Here is a 23,435-nt window from a genome sequence, read left to right as displayed (position 1 = left end):
TTCTCTGAATAAGAGTAATAAGGGGCTCACAATTTTGGAGGGGCTACAGAGTCATAGGCACTAAAATATCTCGAGGGAAGTGTTGACAGGGAAGCAGTGGGTACTTAAGGAGCATGTGGGAGCGGGGATGTCCAGCTTATTAGGAGGGTAGCTATTCAGGGAGGGCTTCCTAAAGAAGCAACTTCTAAGCTGAGATGTAAAGGTTAGGATTTAGACTCATTTTACATGTAATTTTTCAGAAAAATAGCATTATTAGATTTACTATTTTAGAAGTGTGGTAAGCAGAATGGACTCGGGGCAGGAGGATACAGACAGACAGAATGGTTAAGAGGACATGACAGGACTTCAGACAGCAATAAACACAGAATGTGAAAAAGGGGGATTTGAGAAACATTTAGAAGATAAATGTGATGGAACGTGCAACTGCTGGAATGCAGGGGCTGTCGCAATGCAGGGCCAAGGCCTTATCCTTGATGACCAGATGTACTCACTAGCACTCTGCATCATTTTCTTACATAAACCAACAACACATCTATCATCTAAGACTTCCAGCTTTGCCTTCTTTAAAATGGAACATCTTGAATATACCTGCAAAACAATCTGAGCACAGAAACTCAATAAGTTTGTTTTAGCTACTCATCTGCAACAAGTATTTCTGATTCATCTTAGTTTTTTTTTAATAATTATTTTTTTTAGCTTTAAGTGGACACAATATCTTTATTTTTTATTTTTATATGGTGCTAAGGATCGAACCCAGTGCCTCATGCATGCCAGGCGAGCGTTCTACTACTTGAGCCATATCCCTAGCCCCATCTTCATCTTAGTTTTCATAGCAATAGCAGCTCTATTTTTTTCATTCATCTTTCCATATGATTATATTCAATTATGTAGCTGCAATAACAAGTATAAGGGACACACACAGTTCAGGAAAAACACAATGGATCCTCACTGAGCATGTGACTCAGCTGGATAGGACAGGTGTGTGAGAATAGCGTATTAGTGACAAGCACTCCTGTGCTGTGGGCCTAAATGGGCACCTGTCGCCTCACTTTCTGCTCCTGGCACACTGGACTCCCTGCATTCCTTATACTCACCCTCACCTCAAGGCCTCTGCATTTGACATTTTGCTCCAGATATCCACATGGCTTGCTCCCACACTTCATTCCGTTGTCTGCTCAAATGTCACCTCCCCAGAGGCCCTTTCCTGACCACCCTGCTGAAGGTGAACCCTTTCATCATTCTCTATTCTCAGATTTAGTCTTTTTCATAGCATCTATCACCTCTTGATTTTTTGTGTGTTTCATTTATTGTCTGTCTCTTTTAAGTAAAGGAATTTCATTTTGTTTATCCCTTGCACCTAGAACAGCTCTTGGCATATAGCAGGAACTCTTTGTTAATAAATATTTGTTAAATGAATGCTGTGGAATGAGTGTTTTACAAGTGCAAATTGTCAATTAAACAAATAGCTATGTGGAGACTGCTGAAGCAATCTCTATGGATTAGAAGGGACTGAAAATCAGAAAGACACTCCAATAACCTCATAGGCTAATAAAGGAAATGGTAAAAGTACAGAAAAGGCAACATGGTATAAGTGTCATGTAAGAGATTCAGTACAGGGCTGGGGCTGTAACTCAGTAGGAAGCATTAAGTTCGATCTTCAGCACCACATAAAAATAAAGAAGAGAAAATAAAGGTATTGTGTCCATCTACAACTAAAAATATTTTTTAAAAAAAGAAAGAGAGACAGATTCAGTACCAAGTTCAGAAAATTGAGAGATGATGTATTAATCCTATCTCAGAAAGCTGGCTATATTTTAGTTTAGCTCAATCCGCACATTTAACTTATGAACACAAATCTAAATATCCCTCAGCAGAAGCCCATGTGAAAAATACATAAGGGGAAGAATGCAAAGATGAGGGCAGTCAATGATGGCACAGTAACTTTTTGATCACTTAACTGAGCTAATAACATGAAAGGCAATATTCAAGAGTATGAGCCTAGGACCAGGCTTGAATCCTAGCTGGTATGACCCAAAACAATTTAAAATCCTCTCTGTATTTTCTATGTAAGAAAAGTAGCTTCTTTTTCTTTTCTTTTTTTTTTTAAAGAGTGAGAGACAGAGAGAGAGAGAGAGAGAGAGAGAGAGAGAGAGAGAGAGAGAGAGAGGGAATTTTTTTAATCTTTATTTTTTAGTTTTCGGCGGGCACAACAACATCTTTGTTTGTATGTGGTGCTGAGAATTGAACCCAGGCCGCACGCATGCCAGGCGAGCGCGCTACCACTTGAGCCACATCCCCAGCCCTTCTTTTTCAATAATTATATTTTTATAATCAATATAACATCTTAATGATTTAAGTTAAATAAAACATAGCAGTGTCCAGCACACAGAAAATGCTCAATAAATGTAAGTTTATTATGATTTTCAATAATACCTGTGGTTAACTATGAACATTATCAATTTTTAAGTTTTATACATATTTTTATTTTTGTCATGCTGGGGATCAAACCCAGGGCCTCATACTATGCTGGGCAAGTACTCTACCACTAAGCCACCTCCCTAGTCCTATACATATTTGTACCATGTTTCTCCCCAAAAAACAATTCAAGACAATTTATACCAAATTATATGTATTTGTATGTATATACACACATACACACACACACACACAATTTTCTTTTTTTAAAAAGAAAAGGAATCTAAAAGACATGAAAAACAGAATGAATTAAACATGCAAGCACCTTCTCATATAGTTGTTTTGTTGGTTGGTTGGTTGTGTGAAGTCATTCTCAGTAAAGCTAAGGGCATAACATTTGGACTGGAGATGTAGCTCTCAGTAGTAGAGTGCTTGCCTAGCATGCCTGAGGCCTTGGGGTTCATCGCTCACACACACACACACACACACACACACACACACACACACACAATTTTAAAGAAGGCAAAACTGGAAATATTAGCTATGTTAAATGTGTGATTGTTTTATCCAATAAAATGATGAACAAAATGGCCTCTTCAGTTGGCTGGGGAGTGTGTCTTATCTGAAAATACTTTCAAGATAATATTCCTTGGGAAGAAGTAACATTCCTGGTTTGAGGAAAGGAATGCTATTCATACTGTCTCCTCAGGCCTAAAACACTCCAGCTGGTAGGAGGAAAATGCAAAGGACACACAATATTCTGCATTGAAAAACAAGGAATATACTTAGCACTTAATTTTTTTTTCAGTTTTCTTTCTCAGGTACAAAAGGTAGTCTGTGGTCAACAGTGGAGTTTTGTGAACTGCATATTGTAACTGACAGCTGTTTTCAACCTCAAGATTGAAATTTTTGACAGTCCATGTTAAGTTTGAGTAAGGTTTTAGGTAGTGTCAGTAAGAGGCTGTTGTGCCACTGCTGATCGTAGGGCCACACTAGGCTCCCACTCTATCAAGATGTGGCTTTCACAAACAGATCTATTCCAAGGAACCATGATGACGTCTAGAAACTCTAAGGTATTAGATATTTCCAGGAAAAATGAAGTCCTATAATTCTCTTCTTCATCAGCAGAAGTAGGGGGATAGAAATGTTTGTCTTGAACTTTCCTGAGTCCTAGTGATACAGATGTACTGATATTCAATACAGTCCTTCAACAATATGAAAACTGTTGTGCCAACTGCCTCAGCAGAACACGGAGAAAAGCCGTGCTATACATCTGGTTGTACAGCCATTTTAGCCAGTTCTATATCTTGTCCCTCCATGGTTCTGATTGGAAACTGCAGTCATGGAGGTTTTAACCACTTATTATAGAAATTATACCAATAGCTAATGAAATATGCCTGGGAAATCCAAACCAGGAAGTGTCTTCATTTATTAAATTTTCATTAAGTCAGAACAAGTGGAAGAATATTATCTAGACGAATCCAGATTTACTTTCTATGAAAATTAACGTCTGGATTTTTTTTCCCGTTTCTCCTGGCCTAAGGAATAAGTATTGATAAGGAATGAGTTGAATGTAATTTTATGAATGTGTGTGGAAAATATAAACCAGGGTTATAGCCTTAATGAAGGTAACCATTCTGACATATATTGTTAATCCCCTTTGTATTCTTGTATCTGCACTGTTATTTTGAGATGTTATACTGCACACTGTATGGAAAAATAAAGAGTAAAATTATATTTCAAATACAAAAAAAATGATGAACAAAATATGAACAAAAAAGAAAACAAAACAAAATGATGGGCATATGTTTTCACTTCTCTTGAATAAATACCTATGAGTGGAGAGGTTGGGTCACTGGACCCCTTCATCATCCTTTCACCAGTCCATGGGGACATATATTTTCATTTCTCCTGGGTAAATATCTAGTTCAATAGAAAGGTCTGCTTGAGATCAAAAATTGGTTACCATTTTTGTCAGTGTCTGATGCCACCACTCACAGCTCCCAAGAATTCCTAAACTGGTTAATAGGATCATATTGTGAATGCTTCACTATAAAATGACTTGAGTCCAGTGAAATCTCATTAGGGTTAAGAATGTTTCAGGGATCCTTATTATTTTGATTTTTGTTTTCTGAAATTGGATTTTATTTTATCTTATAATTTCAGTTCATCTAAATTTTGTGTTCTGTACATGTGATGTTTGACTGTACCATTGACTGTTATGGAAGTTCAGCGTTGTATGTCTCTCTCTACACTGTGGTGCACTTAACTTGTGGATTTTTTATACTAAAAATGTAGAATAAAGACTATTTTGAAGATTTGAATAAAGTGATGAAGTTGCATTATAAATAATAATAATAATAATAATAATAATAATAATAATAAAGATAGGTCTGCTTGAAGGAGAGGCAGTGTATATAAATAAAGCTTTTTGGTGAGAGAAGCCATCAAATAATTCCATTCATGCAACCAGCCAGAAGATGGAGAGAGAAAACGGGGCAAAGGAGAAAGCTATTCTAAAACCAAACCAAACCCAGAAAACCAAGAATGTGATCAAAGAGACAAATCAGGAAGGAATAAATCCCTTGGCGATGCACAAAAGTGTGGAAGAAATCTGGGATGCTGATACAGAAATTCTGGGGCCGAATCGGCCCGATCTTCACTAGAGACAACCCCAAGTACATTTAAGGACTGTTTTAAAAGCGCAGATTCTCATCACACTTTTCTTCGCTTTAAGCCGCTAGACCTACTCAGAGACTACACACCCCAGAATGCAACACGCGCCCTCCGAGGACCAGCCCCACCCCAGGCGACCAGTTCACAGCCTACACGCCCCAGGATGCAACGCGTCGACCGAACACAACTACGAAAGACGGCCCGTTCCGGAGTGCTGGGCCGGCAGCTTCCACTCCCAGCTCACCTCGGAGCTGCGGGACCCCTTGAGCACTTGCTTGGTGAGCGCGATCACGTCGGTACCACAGGTGTTCACTTTCTCAGTGAGAAGCCCCTTCACTGACTGACCAAATCGTGCTTGCGAATCCGGGGTTCCAGTCGCCATCCTAGCGAATGTCTTCGCCAATGATGGCGAGCCGCCGGGGCCAAAAGAGGCAAGCGTAAGGGAAAGAGGAGGCGTTTCCCCTCCACCCTATTACGTTAAAAGTAAGAGACGCATGCGCCTAGCAGATGTTACTAACTAAACAAATTTAAAATACTCAAATTGACAGCCTAAGGAAAACAAGGCCCAAGCAAACATCTCTTTTGGACATGGAGGATAACTTTAGTAAAATTAATGGTTTAGAATCAGAAGGCCTGAATTACAATCTCAGTTCTACCATTTAGCAGTTGCAAATGGCTCAACTGCTGTGTCTTATACTCCTCGTTTGTAAAACAGAAATAATAACGTTGAAGTCTCCGAAGAATTATGAAAATGAATTGATCATTTTCAGTTCAGCTTTTTATTTGTTTTGTTATTGTTGTTGTTTTTGGTACTGGGGATTGAATTTTGGCCACTCTACCACTTAGCTACAATCCCCGCCCTTTTTATTTTGAAACAGTCTCACTGAGTTGCCCCTGCTGGCTTTGAACTTGCAGTCCTCCTGCCTCAGGCTTCCCAGTTTCTGGGATTACAGGTGTGTGCCACCACCCCCATTTTAGCCACTTGACTTATATAACCATGAATTGGTTTATGTTTTTAAATTTTATATAAACAAAACAATACAGTATACATTCTTACCTGTGTGGCTTCTTCATACAGTATTATGCTCTTGAGATCCATCCATGTTCGTGCATGTAGTTGTAGTTCATTCATTGTCATCACTGTATATAGTCTGCTGTAGATGGTTTTTGACAATTTATCCATTCTATAATTGATAAATATGAGGGTTGTTTTCTAGTTTTGGATTATTACAAATAGTGCTGCTATGAACACTTTTTTCCCCCAGTACTAGGGATCAAACTTAGGGCTTCCCAAATGCTAGGCAAATGCTCTACCACTGAGCTGCATCCCCAACCTGAACCTGCCTTTTGGTGAACATATGCACACATTCTGTTGTATACACTCAGAATGGAGTTGCCAAGTCAAAGGTTCAGCTCTAGAAGAAAATGAACTTTGTTTCAGACAAAGAAGGAAAAAGAGGAATGTAAGTGTAGTGAAATTAATTCAAGTTTTCAGTCTAAATTTTGCTATAAAGCTATACAGAATATTTTACATTGATCATTGTATTAGTGAGCTTTCCATCACTGTAACAAAATATCTAATCAACTTGTAAAGAGAAAAGGTTTACTTTGGCTCATAGTTTCAGAGGTTTCAGTCTGTGACCAGTTGACTTCATTGCTTTTGAGCCTGTGGAGCAGCAGTACATCATGGCAAGGAAGTATAGACAGACAGCACATGACAGAGCAAAGCTACTCACACCATAGGTGGGATGTGAAAGAGAAAGGAAGGAATTTGGATCCTATTATCTCCTTTGAGGGCATGCCTCCAGTGAGCAGAAGATCTCCCATTAGGTTGTATCACCTCCTAGTAGTGCCACAGGCACTACTTTTAGTATTACCTTTAACACATGGGCCTCTGGAGGATGTTCCAGTTTATACATAGCAACCATATGATCCAACATTGAGAACAAAACAAAACCACAACAACCAGTCTCTGAATAAATCCAAAAGGAGAGTCTTCAGAAAGATGAATAAACTCCTGACAAGTGAAGAAAAGATAGAAAATGCAAATTTTTAAGAAATATATAATTGTCAAAACTGACTCAAGGACTGGGGATGTGGCTCAAGCGGTGGTGCGCTCGCCTGGCATGTGTGCCGCCCAGGTTCGATCCTCAGCACCACATACAAACAAAGATGTTGTGTCCACCGAAAACTGGAGGATGACTATTGAAAATTCTCTCAGGGCTGGGGATGTGGCTCAAGCGGTAGCGCACTCGCCTGGCATGCGTGCGGCCCGGGTTCGATCCTCAGCACCACATACCAACAAAGATGTTGTGTCCGCCGAGAACTAAAACAATAAATAAATATTAAAAAAATTCTCTCTCTCCTCTCTCACTCTCTCTTTAAAAAAAAAAAAAAAAGAGGGGCTGGGGATGTGGCTCAAGCAGTAGCGCGCTTGCCTGGCATGCGTGCGGCCCGGGTTCGATCCTCAGCACCACATGCAAAACAGAGATGTTGTGTCCGCCGAGAACTAAAAAACAAATATTAAAATTCTCTCTCTCTCTCTCTCTCCCCTCTCTTCTCTCTTTAAAAAAATAAAAAATTTAAAAAAAAAGAAAATTCTCTCACTCTCCCTCTCTCTCTCTCACTCTCTCTTTAAAAAAAAAAACTGACTCAAGTAGAGTCAGAAGAGTTGAGAAGATCAATACCTTTTGAAGAAACTGGATATTTTCATTAGATTTGTATCCCCACAAAAGGTATTAGGACTGATTGTTCTCATGGCCATCCTTCCTTACAGTCTCAAAGAATGAATAATTCTCATGATATTTAATCTTTTTTTTGGCAGGGGGAGCAGGTTCAGAAGATCAAGCACAGGGATGTTTAACCACTGAGCAACATCCCCACCCTTTTTATTTTTTATTTTGAGACAGGGTCTAGAAGGTCCTTGTTTACCATCTGGACAGCCATCTTAAGTGACAGCCGCCATTTTAAGGAAAAAATTTTGCTTCCCCGCCCAAGATCCTTTCTGAGAAAGGCTCCCTCATACCAACCCAGCCCTTAACTGCCTGCATTTGGACCTCCTCTGCTCTGATTCCTGAGCCTGCTCTATAAAAGTCCCAGAACCTCTCCTATACAGAGATGGCTATTTGTCAGCTCTGACAAATAAACTCTCATGTATATCTCTGCCTGGTCTCTGTCTTTCATTTCTCACTTCCCTGTCTCTCATTCCTCGCTTTCCCTTCATTTTGGTACTGAAACCCAGGATCAGGTTCCCCAGAGTGTCTGCTCCTCTCTTCAAGGGTCACTGAGCATCACTGGGCCCTGATCTGCATTCCTTCATGGGACCAGGCCCTCCATTTTGCTGTACCCACCACCAGACATTTCAGGTAAGACCCTTGTCTCTGGTCAACCTAAACGAACTACGTGTCCCGAGAAGTGACCATTGATTGTGCAGCACTCCGAGGGTTACCATGTGGTCGGGGACAGCCCCAGCCACAGCTTTCACAGCTACAGCTGATCCCTACTGTCAACTGGGTCTATAGGTGGTCTTTTATTTTGGTCCTACGTTTTGAGAAAAAAAAAAAAAAACCACTGAGGATGATTGGTAGTTGTTCCTAGTGAGCTGACCTCTGGGCCTCTGGTTAATATCTATGGGTGTTTGTCCCTTCTACAGGCTTCTGCCTCTACTACATAGTCCCAGCCAGGCACCCAAGGGCCTCTACAGGCTCCTGCCCCAACATTTACCCAGCAGTAGTGATGACCCCCTGAGCATAACCGTCCTTTTGACTAGGTGATACTAGAGACTGGGGGACACCCCACCTCTAAACTCACCTCCTATGTCTCACCCCACCTCTAAATTCACCTCATCCATTCCCTCCCATACTCCCCTAGGCTGCCTCCTGACTAACCTATGTCTCTCTCTCTCACCTGGACCTAAACCCCCCCAAAAGACATCTGCTCATGCAATCAGATCTGGCCTCAATATCCTTTGGATAACAACTCCAAATGGCTGCATAATGGCACTCTAAATTCCAATATTATCAGAGATCTTTTCAACTATTGTGAGCATTTGGGAAAATGGAAAGAGATATCATACGTTCAGGCCTTCTCTCCATTCTAAGCTCTCTCTCTGCAGCTCTTGCTCTCCCACACAAGTCCTCTCAGCTCTCACCTCCACTATGCCTGATTCCAAAGGGACAGAAGATCCTACCGGGACTCCTTCTCCTTCAACCCAGCAGATGAGCCCCGTCCATACCACAATTCTCTTTCTAGTGAAGCCTCTGCAGCAACTGTCCCCTCGGCCCCTCTGCCCTTCTCTCCTCCTGCCACACACTCACGGGCTGCCACTGCCTAACCTGCATCTCTATGTCCTCTATGCCTGGGGCTGGGGTAGATGGTGTAATCCAGGTTCATGTGCTTTTCTCCTTGTCAGAAAAGCAGCTTAGGTCCTATACTTCAAGTCTCACCACATATAACAAAGAGTTTCAGTTTCTGACTCAATCAAATAATTTGACCTTCTATGATGTCCATATGATCTTATCTAACACCCTCCTGCCTGAGGAGCACAGGTGAGTTTGGGAGCACAGCTAGAAATTATGCTGATGAGGTATATCAGACTTCCCCTGCCCATCTGATTGGCATTGAAGCAGTCTCTGATTGGGACCCCAATTGGGATTACAATTCGCCTAGAGGAGTAACTAGTAGAAACCAATTCATCCCATAAGGCTATCAGTTATGAAAGGCTCCAGGAACTCTTCCAAGATAAGAATGAAAACCCTTCAACATTTTTAGACCCCCTGACCAAGGCTTTATTACAATATACTAATCTGGACCCTGAAACTCCAGATGGGAGACAACTACTAATGACCTACTTTTTTTCCTGGAGTTTCCTCGATATTAAGGCCAAACTAAGGTGTCTCAAGAGGGAGCTCCTAACTCCCCAAGCTGAGGTTCTGGAAGTGGCCTTTAAGGTGTATAATGAGAGAGATGCTCACTCAAGCTGTCTGTCTGGCCTTAGCATCTGCCCCTGGTTCCACTGGCCTGTGGAAGGGTCCCTCAGGACCACCCATACCCTGTTTTAAATGTCGCCAGATGGGTCACTGGGCTTGTACATGTCTTAAGCCTCACAAGCATCAGGGCCTTTATCCTAAATGCCATCAGAAGAGACACTGGGTCGTTGACTGTCCCCAAGCCTATAGTGGCACCTGGCCATCTGGCCTTTCTGGTTCCCCTTTCCACTCTTAGGACTGGCTGCAGAGGATTGACGAAGCCCAGGTCCCCATCACCGACCACTACCATCACTCCACAAGAACCCAGGGTAACTCTGTGTATTTCAGCTAGGCCTGTCTCCTTCCCCCCCAAGACACCAGGGCTACATATTCAGTCCTCAAGGAGTTCTGGGGGCCTAGTACTCATTCTATGACCTCTATTGTTAGGGTAGATGGTAAACCTTACCAACCCTTACAGACACCTAGCCTTGTTTGTGCTTTTGGCTGTCTGATTTTTACTCACTCCTTTTTGGTCATTGCACAGTGCCCTGTTCTGCTTATGGGAAGGGACATCCTCACAAAGTTGGGGGCTACACTTTCCTTCTCTCCTCATATACACTTCCATCCAGACTCACTTGCCACTCCCCTGATCCTCACCTTTACCTTAGGACCATTCCCTATTCCATCTGCCAGTGCCTTCCCATTACCCCTTCCAAGGTGGACCCTACTGTCTGGGATTTTTCAAGTCCTATCTCCTCACACCACGAGCTCATTCATATCTGTCTTAAAAACCCCTCCATTTTCTGGCCCAATCACAATACCCACTCTCCCAACAAGAACTCCTAGGCTCCAGCCTATCATTCAAGACATCTTGTGAACGGGATTCCTTAGACCTACTCATTCCCCTTATAACACCAAGGCAGTAAAAAAGCCTTGATCCAAGACCTCTGTTACATCAACTCTGCGGTCATCCCAATTCATCCCATGGTAACCAATCCTTATACCCTTCTCTCTACCATTCCTTCGGGACCTTTTACTTCTCAGTACTAGACCTGAAAGATGCCTTCTTCTCTATTCTCCTCCATTCTCTCTCAAGACATTTTCGCCTATACATGGGCAGAGCCTGAGTCTTGAAATTCCACTCAGCTGATGTGGACAGTTCTCCCCCAAGGGTTCCAAGACAGCCCTCATGTCTTTGGACAGGCCTTGGCTAAGGACCTAGTATCCATACATCTCACTCAGTCTATGGTGCTACAGTGTGTTGATGACCGCCTTCTTTTCAGTGCCTCCTTTGAGGTCAGTCATCAGGACACCTGTAAACTTCTTAACTTCCTTTCTGCCTGTCACTACAGGGTTTTTCCATCCAAGGTACAGCTTTCCTTGGCAATGGTAACATACCTAGGCCTCCTCCTGACCCCTACACACAAAGCCGTTACAGTTGATAGAAAGGGCCTTATCACTAATATACCAACCCCTATACTAAGGAAGAAATTCTCTCCTTTCTAGGTATGGTGGGATTCCTCAGAGCTTGGGTTCCTAACTCTCTATATTGGCTAAGCATCTATATGATGCAGTCCGGGGCCCACTCTCTGAACCCCTATTACACTCTGTTACAGAGCCCTTCACCAGGCTCCAGCAGGCCCTCTTCCAGGCCTCTGCCCTCCATCTCCCTGATCTCAAACACCCACTTCATCTTTACATGGCTGAAAAGCAGGGATTTGCTCTAGGGGTCCTTGAACACATGCTGGGGCCAACCTTTGCCCCTGTGGCTTATCTTGACCCTACTGTTCGGGGATGGGCCCCTTGCCTATGAATGTTGGCCCCAGCCTCTCTACTCTCTAACGAGTCAAAGAAGCTCACCTTTGAGGCCCCACCATCCTGGCTCCCCATCACCTAAAGGAACTCCTCACCTACAAGGGTTTACGTTCCTTACCCCCCTCACCCCCGCCTCGCCTTTTATCTCTACAAGTTTCCCTGGTGGAAGATCCCAGTCTTACTTTCCACATATGCTCACCATTAAACCCTGCTACTCTCCTCCCCGCTCCTCAGGACTCTTCCACCTCTTCTCCTCTTAGCCATCCATGCATTGAAACTCTGGAGGAGTTTCTTCCACATCCCTCCCACATACAGGAAGGCCCCTTGTTCCAGGCAACATACACATAGTTCACAGTTGGCTTCTTCCTTCAGGAAGGAGTTTGTAGGGCAGGGTGTGCTATAGTCTCTAACCTTGGTTGTGTAAGCGGCTCCCCTCCCCCATAATATATCCAATTAGCAGGCTGAACTTGTTGCCCTCATCAGAGCCTTCACTTTGGCAAAGGGAGCCTCCCTCAATTACATTTAGAGTGGACTAAACTCCTTCCCTTAGCTCTTCTTAAGTTATGGGCCCTCCCAAAGAAGCCACTCAACATCTCCCCTTTTGAGCTTCTATATGGACGCCCTATCTCCCTGCTCAGCTCACCACTCTCTGATTCTCCACTACCCCTTGCTCCTCATCTTTTCTGGCCCCTTCTTGCATACATTAGGAAACTTCTTTGGTAATACAGCGATGCTGTTTGGCAAAGCCTAGTTCTGCCTCGTCCCCTTCCCCCACTCTGTCTCCTGGCGACCTGGTACTTTTTACCACCCCCCAACAGGCCCCCTCCTCCTCTCAATTCTCTGCAAAATGGACTGGACCCTATCGGGTCATTCTCACCACTCGCTCAGCAACCCGCCTTGAGGGCATCTCATATTGAGTTCATAACTCCCATTAAAAACAGTCCTCTCCATTATCTTATGCAGTGGGACCCACAGGCCCTCTAAAGTTGTGTTTCTTCAAGCTCAGACTCCTCAATATTCCTTCTGTCTCTGAGGACCACAAGGACACTGCAGAACCACAAGTACCACCCTTCCCTTTTTCATTTTTGCCCTCCTCCCTCATTCTGCTCTCACCTCCGGGGGTACCATTACCAGGAATTACCATTCCAGTTTCTAGGAGACTTAAGCAACTTGCTCAAGTCATACTAACCATACAATCCCAGCTTAATTCTTTAGCTGCTGTGGTTCTGCAGAATCGAAGAGGCCTTGACCTTTTTACAGCCGAAAAAGGCGGACTTTATCTGTATCTACAGGAGGAATGTTATTTTTATGTCAATCATCCTGGTATAGTAAAGGACAAGATAAAACAGGACCTCGAACATTGTTGGCAGCAACAGCTCTTCTCTGCTGAAGGAATACCAATCCCTCACCAAAATTGGGCCACTGAGGACAGCATTCCATCACCACTCAACCTCCATCATAGTCCCAATGATTCCAACACTGTCCCTTCCCAGCAGGAAGCAGTTATTGAAGATTGACCTACATCCCTGTTCCCTAAGGGGCCAAATAAAAACAAAAAATCATCTGTGCAACCATCTTAGGAGACAGCCTTGCTTTCTCACCCAAGGGTCTTTCTGAGAAAGGGTCACCTCTCCCTCATACCAACCCAACCCTTAACTGCCCATATGAGGACCTCCTCCGCTCTGATTCCTGAGCCTGCCCTATAAAAATCCCAGACCCCAAGCCTGTTTTGCCTGTCTCTCCTATAGAGAGAGAGCCTTTATTTGTCAACTCTGACAAATAAACTCTCGTGTGTATCTCTGCCTGGTCTCTGTCTTTCATTTCTCGCTTACCCATCTCTCGTTCCTCGCTTTCCCTTCAGGATCTTTCTAAGTTGCTTAGGGCCTTGCTAAATTGCTGAGTCTGGCTTTGAACTTTTGATCCTCCTGCTTTAGCCTCCTGAGTCACTGGGATTACAGACATGCACCACCACACCTGGCTTTTCAATATATTTCCTCTATATTGGACATAGAAAAAGATTGAATGTTTCTCAGATAAATGTATAAACTAGCAAAATCATATTACCAAAGCCTGGCAATGCACAAATAAGAAAACTACAATCCAATTTTTCATATGAACAGAGATACAAAAGAAATGAAAGCCTAAGTAAATCACAAGAGAATTCAATTGTGTTAAATGAAGACATTGAAAAAATTTAATATTGTTCTAGGAATGGTTGAATACCAAGAAATATATTAATGAAATGCAACTCAGAAATATTTGTTACAAATCTTTAAAATATGCATACATAGCCTTTGACCAATAACTCTCCTTTTAGGATTCTATCCTGCAAGAAAATATTAATGGTTATGCACAAAGATTTCACTCCAAGTTGCTTCCTTAATGTTGTTTATGTCAACAACAAAGACAAAATTAGAAACAACCTAAATGTTCAGTACAATACAGGATCAGTTAAATTAGGTAGGCATATACTTGGTATATACACAATAGAATTCAATCATTAAAAATAATATAGTAGCTGGGTGGGATGACATATGCCTGTAATCCCAGTAGCTTTGGAGGTAGGGGCAGGAGAATCACAAGTTCAAAGCCAGCCTCAAAGGCTGGGGTTGTGGCTCAGCAGTAGAGCACTCACCTAGCATGTGGGAGGCACTGGGTTCCATCCTCAGCATCACATAAAAACAAATAAATAAAATAAAAGTATTGTGTCTAACTACAACTAAAAAAATAAAATTAAAAAAAAAGGAAAAGAAAAAGCCAGCCTCAGCAACTGTGAGGCATTAAGCAACTCAGTGAGACCCTGTCTCTAAATAAAATACAAAATAGGGCTGGGGATGTGGCTCAGTGGTTGAGTGAGTTCAATCCCCAATAACAAAAAATAAAAAATAAATAATAAAATATAATAGAAGGTTGGAGATGTTGCTCAGGGATAGAGCACTTGACTAATATGCATGAAGCCCTGGGTTCAATCCCCAGCATGAAAAAACAAAAACAAACAAACAAACAAAAAAACCCCAGAAAATTAGTAAATTTTTAAAAATACACACATAATAAAAGCATTTTTTTCAAAAGAAGTTAAGTAACTCACCCAAGATCATATAGCTAAAAAGTGACCAAGCTAGAACTTGAACCCAAACTTGTCTGGCTCTTGGAGTGGTGCTCTCAATGCCTGTGCATCGACACCTCTGGAAAGAGCAGTTACCAAAGAATTAGGACATGTGGGACTTTGCCACCACTTTACGTGTCTTTAATCTGGCCTCACTTTTCTCTAGTATTAAATGATAGACTGGATGAAGTGTCTCTGACAGGCCCAGTGAATTGTAATTCTGCTGACATTGTTATCTCTCCGATGATTCTGATTTTGATTTTATAACATGGAAAGTCCTAAGCCTTGATTGCTAATTCAGATACCATTTGCCTCTGGCGCACTCTGGGGTTATCCATGGCTGAAGAGTTCCAGGGAGGAGACCAGCTGTCCTGCCTTATCCAGCTCCTCCTCCACTGGTTTGCCCTCCAGTTGAGCCAGCCCTTGAAGAGGCCTCCCCTACCCCTCATATCCTGGTTCTTGAAGAGAGGTCAGGCCTGGCTCAGCTCCAGGATTGACTTTCACAAGCCAAGAGATAACAGAATTTCAAGGTAAAGATCAGAGAAGCCCTTAAAAAGGCCTCCTGGCACCCTAAAGTTGCTACAGCTTCCCCTGCCCCAGCTATCCTTCCTGCCGCCAGCACCTCGCCACCATGTGGGAGCTCGTGGCTCTTCTGCTGCTCACCCTAGCCTATGTCTTTTGGCCTAAGGTAAGGGTTCCTGGGGCCAAGTATCCCAAGAGCCTCCCATACCTGCCCCTGGTGGGCAGCCTGCCATTCCTCCCCAGACATGGCCACAAGCACGTCAACTTTTTCAAGCTGCAGAAAAAATATGGACCCATCTATTCCTTTCGTGTGGGCACCAAGACTATAGTGATTATTGGCAACCACCAGCTAGCCAAGGAGGTGCTTGTCAAGAAGGGCAAGGAATTCTCCGGGCGGCCCCCTGTGGTAAGCAGTGTCCATTCTTCTTCCCTTCCCACCCCCTGGGGTTGTGCAGTTCTTAATATTCTTTCAAAATCAGACTAGTCAGGGGTGGATAAGAGGGGAGGAACTTCTCAAACTCACCTAGCTTCTAAATTAGGAAGGAAGAATTAAAGGAGGTCCTCTAGAGTGGGCTGCCCAGGAGTGGAGTGGGGTGGGTGTGTGGTCCTGAGGGGTTGTAGATCTGTCACCCTGCTCATTTCACCCCTGAACTAGATGATAATCTCTCTGGTCCTAATTTAAGGTTATATAAGGCACCTAGTCTGGCCCCAGCACGAAGTGCTCAATAAATAGCCAGTGTTGATGCTATTCTTTGTGGAAAACGGGGGCAGTGATTCCTTCCCACTTGGGAAGTTACTGGGGAGACGCACCCTGACTCCTGGACCAGTGAGATAGCTATTTCTCTGGAACTATCCCCATGGCTCCAGTTCATGGGGGTGGACAACTGACCTACAGTAGCATTTCAGGACTGCGTTGACCCATTGAGCTTGCTGTTGGATAGCTATCCCAGAAGTACTCCCAGTGCCCCATCTCAGTACCCTGGTGCTAATTACTCCCATAAATAGAGGGCCTTAGTCTGTCCTATCAAGACCTAACAGTCATGGTGGAATAGAACAGGGATATCCCCACATGGGAGTCAGCACCACCAGGTACCTGCTTTCTCCCCGAGAAATGGAGAGGGGCTGGGGGAGTAAGGCTGGGGCAAGGGGTGGGTGGATGGTGTGTGAGTCCTACAGCCTTGTCTGCTCTCCAAAGGTAACTCTAGGCCTCCTGTCAGACCAGTGGAAGGGCATTGCCTTTGCTGACTCCAACACTCAATGGCAGCTGCACCGGAAGCTGGTGCTGGGCACTTTTGCCCTGTTCAGGGAGGGCGACCAGAAGCTGGAGAACATCAGTGAGTGCTGGGATGGCGCAGGGGGCTGGAGCTGATCACACAGGGGCTGGGAGTGAAAAGAGGGCTGGGGAGGAGGAAAGGGTTAGGGATGGTTTATTTCGGTCTTTTCTTGGCGATTGCTACCATCTAGTGGCTAATTGCTATCTCTGCCCCACCCTGGCTAAAAAGGAACTGGTAGAGGGTGGCCAGGGTGCAAATGCAGTCCCCACCCTCACACTTCTCTCTCCCCTCAGTATGTCGGGAAGCCAGTGTATTGTGTGATCATCTGGCCACCCACCATGGACAAGTCATAGATTTGTCCTTTCCTGTCTTCATGGCTATACTTAACGTAATCTGCATCATCTGCTTCAACATTTCCTACAAAACTGAGGATCCAGAGTTGAGAACCATAAGGAACTTCAGTAGCAGTATCTTGGAGAGTCTGGGAAATGAAACTCTGGTGGACATATTCCCCTGGTTGAAGGTGAGAATGAAGCCAAATGACACCTTCAGATACCAGCAAACACAGACAGTGTCCCTGATTCTTCTTTGTCTCCAGACCTATCTTTTTCCTGACCTCCTCAGCCAGTGACCTCTGCCTCATACAACCTTGGCCACTTCTCTATACAAATGGATCTGCCTTTTGAATCATGAATCTTAATAAAACTCATGATAGTGGCTCTCATTTATTTTCCAATTGTCGTGTGCCAGTATTAAGCACTCTATAAACATTAATCATTGAATTCCCCTTGGAGGTATGTTTTATTATCTTCATTGTACAGAAGAGAAAACAGGCTTAACCAGGTTAAGGAACTTGCCCTTGTCTTCAGACTCAAATTTATCTTAGTCTAAAGAGCTCCGCACATAGTAATCAGGGTTTGATGTTTGGTTAACTGGGAAGAGGAATCTGTACCCTCCTCTCTTCTTGGAGTTGTCCCTGAGGAGCCCATTCTGTGTCCCCATCTTGTCCTTCATTAAGGCTGAAGGTAAGGTTAGAGTAGAAATTCTCCTGAGACAGAAAGCTAGGATCTGTAGGATGGATTCTCATAGCTGGAATAGCAAAGTGGAAGAGGAGTGGATTTGACATTTCTTTCTACTTCCCAGATTTTCCCCAATAAGACCCTGGAAATGCTAAAGAGGTGTGTTGATGTGCGAGATGCAATACTGAATCAGATATTGAAAAAGCACAAGGTAGGTGATTGAGAAGATGAAAGTATGAGTGAAGTGGCCAGGCATAGTGGTGCAAATCTGTAATCCCAGAGACTCAGGAGACTGAGGATCGCAAGTTGAAGCCCAGCCTCAGCAACTTAACAAGACCCTAAGCAACTTAGTGAGATCCATTTCAAAATAAAAGATAAAAGGGGCTGGAGATATGGCTCAGTAGTAAAGCACTCTTGGGTTCAATTCCCAATACCAGAAAGAAAAAAGAAGAAAGAAAGAGAAAAATATGCGTATGTTTGAAAATGCCCTGGGAACAGGACTGGAGTACATTTTGGACATTGTAATATCTGCAGAGCTTAGCAGAGTCTGGCACATAGTAGATGCACAATACAAATTGACCCAATTAATGAATGGAAGTGGTAAAGTAAGAAATAAAGGAGGAGCTTAGATGGCATCTGTCTACCCCTCAAATTTAAAGAAGGCACAGTGCTATCTCCTACCTACGTAAACATAGGTCCTGCTAGCCTTACTCCACTTCCAAGTGTAAGAGGCCCTGACTAGTGTAACAGAAGTATGGCAGGAGTGCTGCAGGTGGAGCTCTTTCCTTATCAGTCTCAACTTTCCCCAACCCAGGAGAAATTCAACAGTGACTGTATCACCAACATGCTGGACATTTTCATGCAAGCCAAGATGAATGCAGAGAATAACAATAGTGGCCCAGACCTGGATTCAAATATGCTTTCAGATAGTCACATTGTTGCCACCATAGCGGACATCTTTGGAGCTGGTGTGGAGACCACAGTCTCTATGGTGCATTGGATTGTAGCCTTCCTGCTGCACAATCCTCAGGTGAGTTTGTCCCCACTACTGTCTTTCCATTTGCCTGGGAACCAGCCAGCATGACCTCTGCATCCCAGAGAAAAGGAGAGGCAATACCCTGGGGCTGCCCTGTCCCTCACCCAAGTAGGTGCTGGCCCTGGCCCCAGATTAAAGCTGTTCCATCTTCTGGAAGCAGGGCCTGGGCTGTGCTGGAAAGGGTCTGTACAGGATGTGACCATTGGATTCTGCCAAGCCCATGCTTCTCTTGGGCTTGAAACACACTGGTATGTGCATCTCCCTCTGGCTCTTAGGTGAAGAAGAAGATCCATGAGGAGATTGACCAGAATGTAGGTTTCAGCCGTACACCAACTTTCAGTGACAGGAACCACCTCCTCATGCTAGAGGCCACCATCCGAGAGGTGCTTCGCATCAGACCTGTGGCCCCAATGCTCATACCCCACAAGGCTAATACTGATTCCAGGTATGCCTTTCCTCCCAAAGACATCTAGGCCAACTCTGCTTGCCAGCCCACCTGGTTCCTCATCCATACCCCAGCCCTGTCCTCAGCCTGTGTGTTGAACGCTGACTCCTAACAATGATCCTACCCCTGGCCCTTCTGATCAGTGTATCTACCACCCACTGACACCCACTGACCAATTCACAGACCCACCTAATTTCCCAGGAAGCTAGCTGCTTGTTGCCCTTGGAGGCATGTGGGCTGGGATGAAGCTGTTGGAGTTCTACGCTCCTGCCCAGCCCAACAGTTGCCTTAGATATATGCATACCACATCCCCTGACAGCCATGGATGTCCCTGTGTACAGTGTCAGTACATAGTGCTTGTCTAGAGGATAGAGCTCGATTCAGATTTGATCTGTTACAAACTAAGGAAAAGACAGATGATTGGGAAATGAGGGAGTAAAGGATTCTTTTCCCCCAAGGTGGTAGAATGTGGAGACTTGGGGCTGAGTGGGGAGGGAAGGGCAATGTCACAGACCCCTTTTCCTCTCCCTCTCTGGAACAGCATCGGTGAGTATACCATCGACAAGGGCACACAGGTGATCGTCAACTTGTGGGCACTTCATCACAATGAGGAGGAGTGGAACCAGCCAGACCAGTTCATGCCAGGTAAGTCCCTGTCCCATCCTGTCATGCTCCCTAGATCACACAGCCAGCCTGGACTCTGCTCCACAGGTCCCCCCACCCCAAGCCTCTCTTCCCATCTGCCAAGCTTGCTTCTAGAAAACTCTTGGCCCCATCTCCATGGACCTGTTGCCACGCCCACATTGTTGTAGACTGCCAGACTATGGCTGGGTTTCCCTTGCTCTCCTTCCAACCAACTGCACGGCTCTGCGAAGTCCTCTAAGCATCTGACTCCTATTAAGCTTAGATGGTGGCATTTTCATCTGCCCCCTCCCCTCCCCATCGTTCTTGATCATTTCATTTCCTCTGTGTCACGTTAAGGCCTACCTGAGAGCAGAGCTTTCTCTCTCTTCAGTCTGGAGGTCCTCAGACAGGGCCACATCTCTGCCTCAGCCAGGGTGGAAGCATGATTCTCCACGGCCTCATCCCTGGCTAATGCCTCCCCCTTGCCCACAGAGCGCTTCTTGGATCCAACTGGGAGCCAGCTCATCTCACCGTCTCTCAGCTACCTGCCCTTTGGAGCTGGTCCCCGCTCCTGTGTAGGAGAGATCCTGGCCCGCCAGGAGCTCTTCCTCCTCATAGCCTGGATGCTGCAGAGGTTCGACTTGGAGGTGCCAGATAATGGGCAGCTACCTTCCCTGGTGGGCGACCCCAAGGTGATCTTCCTGATCGATCCTTTTAAAGTGAAGATCAAGGTGCGCCAGGCTTGGAAGGAGGCCCAGGGTGAGGTTAGCACCTAGAGGGCGAACCTTACTCCCCTGACCCCACCCTGTGTGACCCCACAAGAGAATTAGAGGTGCTACTCCCACCATTTCTCCCTGCTCTCAGCCCACTCTACTTTCCTTTCTGCCCTGCAGCAATGGCAGGTGTTATACATAAACTGGAGTTTTTCTTCAGAAGGAAACAGCTCACTCATTTGTACATTTGCTCGTTCTGTCAACAAATATTTTTATCCAGCATCTACTATGTGCCGTTCACTGTCCTGGGACACTCAGGCTGCCTGGTCTCATGAACCTCACATGCTAGTGAAGGTTAGCAGATACATAAGAAGGTTAGAAACTCATAAAAGCTTTGAAGTCATTTATAAGACAATATGAAAAAGGCAAAAGGAGGGAATGGCCACTTTAAAAGAGGGACTGGGGAGGTAAGAAATGTCAGGCAAAGGGATCCATGCTGAGGGAAAAGCAGGTGACAAGGTCTCAAGGTGGGAAAGGGCAGGAGGGCTACTGTGAAGCAAGTGAGTGGGAGAGTGGTCCCCAGTAAGATCAGGGGGAGGCAGGGCCGCTCCCATGGGGCCTTTGTAAGGAGGGAGGAGATTTTCTGTTTTCTGCTACTGGGGTGACCTCTTTACTACTGAGCTACAAACCCAAATCATTTTATTTTGAAACAGAGCCTTGCTAAATTGTCCGGGCTGAACTCAAACTTGTGATCCTCCTGCCTCAGCCTCCTGAGTAACTGAGATTATAGGTGTGCATTACCAAGCCTGTAAAAATTTAGGTTTTTATTCCAATATGATAGGAAGTCACTGGTGGATTTTAAACATTTAAATGGAACAGTCTGATTTGCTTTTTTTTTTTTTTTTTTTTGTACTGGGAATTGAACCCAGGGGCTCTTAACCACTGAGCCACATCCTCAACTCCCATTTTTTTCTTTTCTTTTTTTTTTTTGTAGTTGTAGATGAACACAATACCTTTATTTGTTTATTTTTATGTGGTGCTGAGGATCGAACTCAGTGACCCACATGTGTTAAGCAAATGCTCTAGCACTGAGCCTCGACCCCAGCTCTCAGCTCCCATTTTTAAAAAATACATTTAATTTAGAGACAGCATCTCATGGAGTTACTTAGGCCTCACTAAGTTGCTGAGGCTGGCTTTGACCTTGAAATCGTCCTTCCTCAGGCTCCCCAGCCACTAGAATTATAGGAATGCCTCATGCCCGGCTTGATTTGCATTTTTAAAATGCTCACCCTAGTTGCTGAGTGGAGAATGGTCTCAAGGGATGAGATGGGAGCTGGAGAACATGAGGAAGGAGCTGCTGTGCTGGTTTGGGAAAGCAACATGACAGCTTGGAACTTTGGCCCAGCGGGGGAATGGTGAGGAGTGGGAGGGTTGAGGATATATTTTGAAGGCAGAGCAACAGATCATTTACTTCAATCCAATGTGCCTCCTAAATTTGGCTTTGTAACCCACAGACTGGGCCCACCATTAGCCATACCGTCTTAGTCCCCAAAGACCAGCATGTCCCTTTCCCTCCTCCTTCCCTGGGGTAAACACTACCAGGAAAGGTTTTCTACAGCTGCCTCTGTAGCAGTGCCTGAATTTAACTTCTTCTCCACACTCAAAAACCCAGGAAGGCCAGGTGTAGTGGTGCACACCTATAATCCCTGCAACTTGGGAGACGGAGACAGGAGGATCACAAGTTCCAGGCCAGCCTGGGCAATTTAGCATGACCCTGTCTCAAAAAAAAAAAAAAATTTTTTTTTTATTAAATTGTTTTAAAGGTCTGGGAGTGTAGATCAGTGAGAGACTGCCCTAGGTTCAATCCCCAGTACTACAAAAACAAAATAAAACCCAAAAACAAAAACAACCCCAGGAAGTCTACAATGCTTCCTCGCTAGAAGATGGAGCCCAGACTCCAAAAGCAGCATCTTTAAACCTTGGCCACTGGCCAGTCTGCAAATGAAGGATGTCCTAAGATGCCCCAGGAGAAAATGACCCTTGCCCTTTAGCCTAGAGAGAAGCCCCATACTCAGCTCCCTGGCGCCAGCCAGACCAGAATGGAGTCATCAATGACCCAGTCTGCCCCCTCTGACTAGACAGAAAGCTCTGGAAGGGCTAGTGGGGCACAAGGCTGAGAATCTGCCTGGCTGAGTTTTAGAGAGAAGAAATCAAGGGAGCCCTGACAAAGGAGAAGCACAGGATTTCAATTACAGCAGCACTGTTTTCCTTCAAAAGACCTTTAGTAATCCATTGCTTGTGGATCGTTCCATCCTATTCCCCACAACTCAGTCTTGGCCTTCACCAGCCAGTGACCCCAGAACCTTACCAAAGAGCCTAAAGAAAACCTGCTATGGTGGTGCACACCTGTAATCCCAGCCGCTCAGGGGGCTGAGGCAGAAGGATTGCAAGTTTAAGGCCAGCCTTGGCTACTTACAGAGACAAAAACAAAAAAGGGCTGGGGATACAGCTCAGTAGGACAATACTTGTCCAGCATGCACAAGGCCCTGGGTTTGATCAACAATACTGCGCACCTCATGTAAGAAGAGAATGAGATAGGGAGAGAGAGAGACCCCAGAGGAGAGTGTGGGCAGCTGTGACTGACCCCCACCCTATCACAAGAAGCCTAGGAGATGCTGACACCACTGTAAGCTAAAGGGAAAGATTAAGCTGGAGGTCTCCCACTTCCCTCTCCTAAGTTCTTCTGCCCCAGCTGGCTGTTGGGCTAGAGCCAAGCACCCTCAGCTCAAAGCAAGGGGGAGCAGGATTAGCTGGAGTTCAGTA

At 44.6% G+C, this 23,435-nt stretch overlaps 2 protein-coding genes across 3 annotated transcripts in view; one reads left to right on the top strand and one right to left on the bottom strand.

Moving 5' to 3' along the window:
- The window catches only part of BORCS7 (BLOC-1 related complex subunit 7), a 17,008-nt gene extending 9,703 nt beyond the window's left edge, over positions 1-7,305 (bottom strand). Inside the window, exons 1-2 of one of the 2 annotated variants that reach the window (XM_081267407.1) lie at positions 6,969-7,305; positions 6,149-6,275 (exon numbers count right to left, since the gene is read on the bottom strand). In XM_081267407.1, the coding sequence (XP_081123533.1) occupies positions 6,149-6,274 (126 nt within the window). In that variant the 5' untranslated portion in view covers position 6,275; positions 6,969-7,305. Of the gene's footprint in view, positions 1-5,335; positions 6,078-6,148; positions 6,276-6,968 lie in introns of those variants that run through there. The other variant, XM_081267406.1, reaches the window with a different exon arrangement.
- Positions 5,516-23,435, top strand: CYP17A1 (cytochrome P450 family 17 subfamily A member 1). Its single transcript, XM_081267398.1, has 9 exons — positions 5,516-5,574; positions 15,146-15,907; positions 16,697-16,835; positions 17,069-17,298; positions 17,919-18,005; positions 18,609-18,824; positions 19,106-19,275; positions 19,817-19,920; positions 20,392-23,435. Exons 2-9 carry the CDS (start codon positions 15,611-15,613, stop codon positions 20,673-20,675), a joined length of 1,527 nt encoding a protein of 508 aa, XP_081123524.1. The 5' UTR covers positions 5,516-5,574; positions 15,146-15,610; the 3' UTR covers positions 20,676-23,435.

The sequence above is a fragment of the Spermophilus citellus genome, assembly GCF_964194105.1.
Source record: "Spermophilus citellus genome assembly, chromosome: 15".
NCBI lineage: Eukaryota > Metazoa > Chordata > Mammalia > Rodentia > Sciuridae > Spermophilus > Spermophilus citellus.
Note: the sequence above shows the minus strand (reverse complement) of the source record. Positions and strands in the feature narration are given on the sequence as shown.

What these genes read in the sequence shown, in the direction of transcription:
- CYP17A1 (XM_081267398.1), top strand. Translation starts at nt 15,611, where the DNA reads ATGTGGGAGCTCGTGGCTCTTCTGCTGCTCACCCTAGCCTATGTCTTT. An exon ending in ACATATTCCCCTGGTTGAAG is followed by an intron (nt 17,299 to 17,918) that starts GTGAGAATGAAG and finishes TCTACTTCCCAG; the next exon opens with ATTTTCCCCAATAAGACCCT. An exon ending in TCCTGCTGCACAATCCTCAG is followed by an intron (nt 18,825 to 19,105) that starts GTGAGTTTGTCC and finishes TCTGGCTCTTAG; the next exon opens with GTGAAGAAGAAGATCCATGA.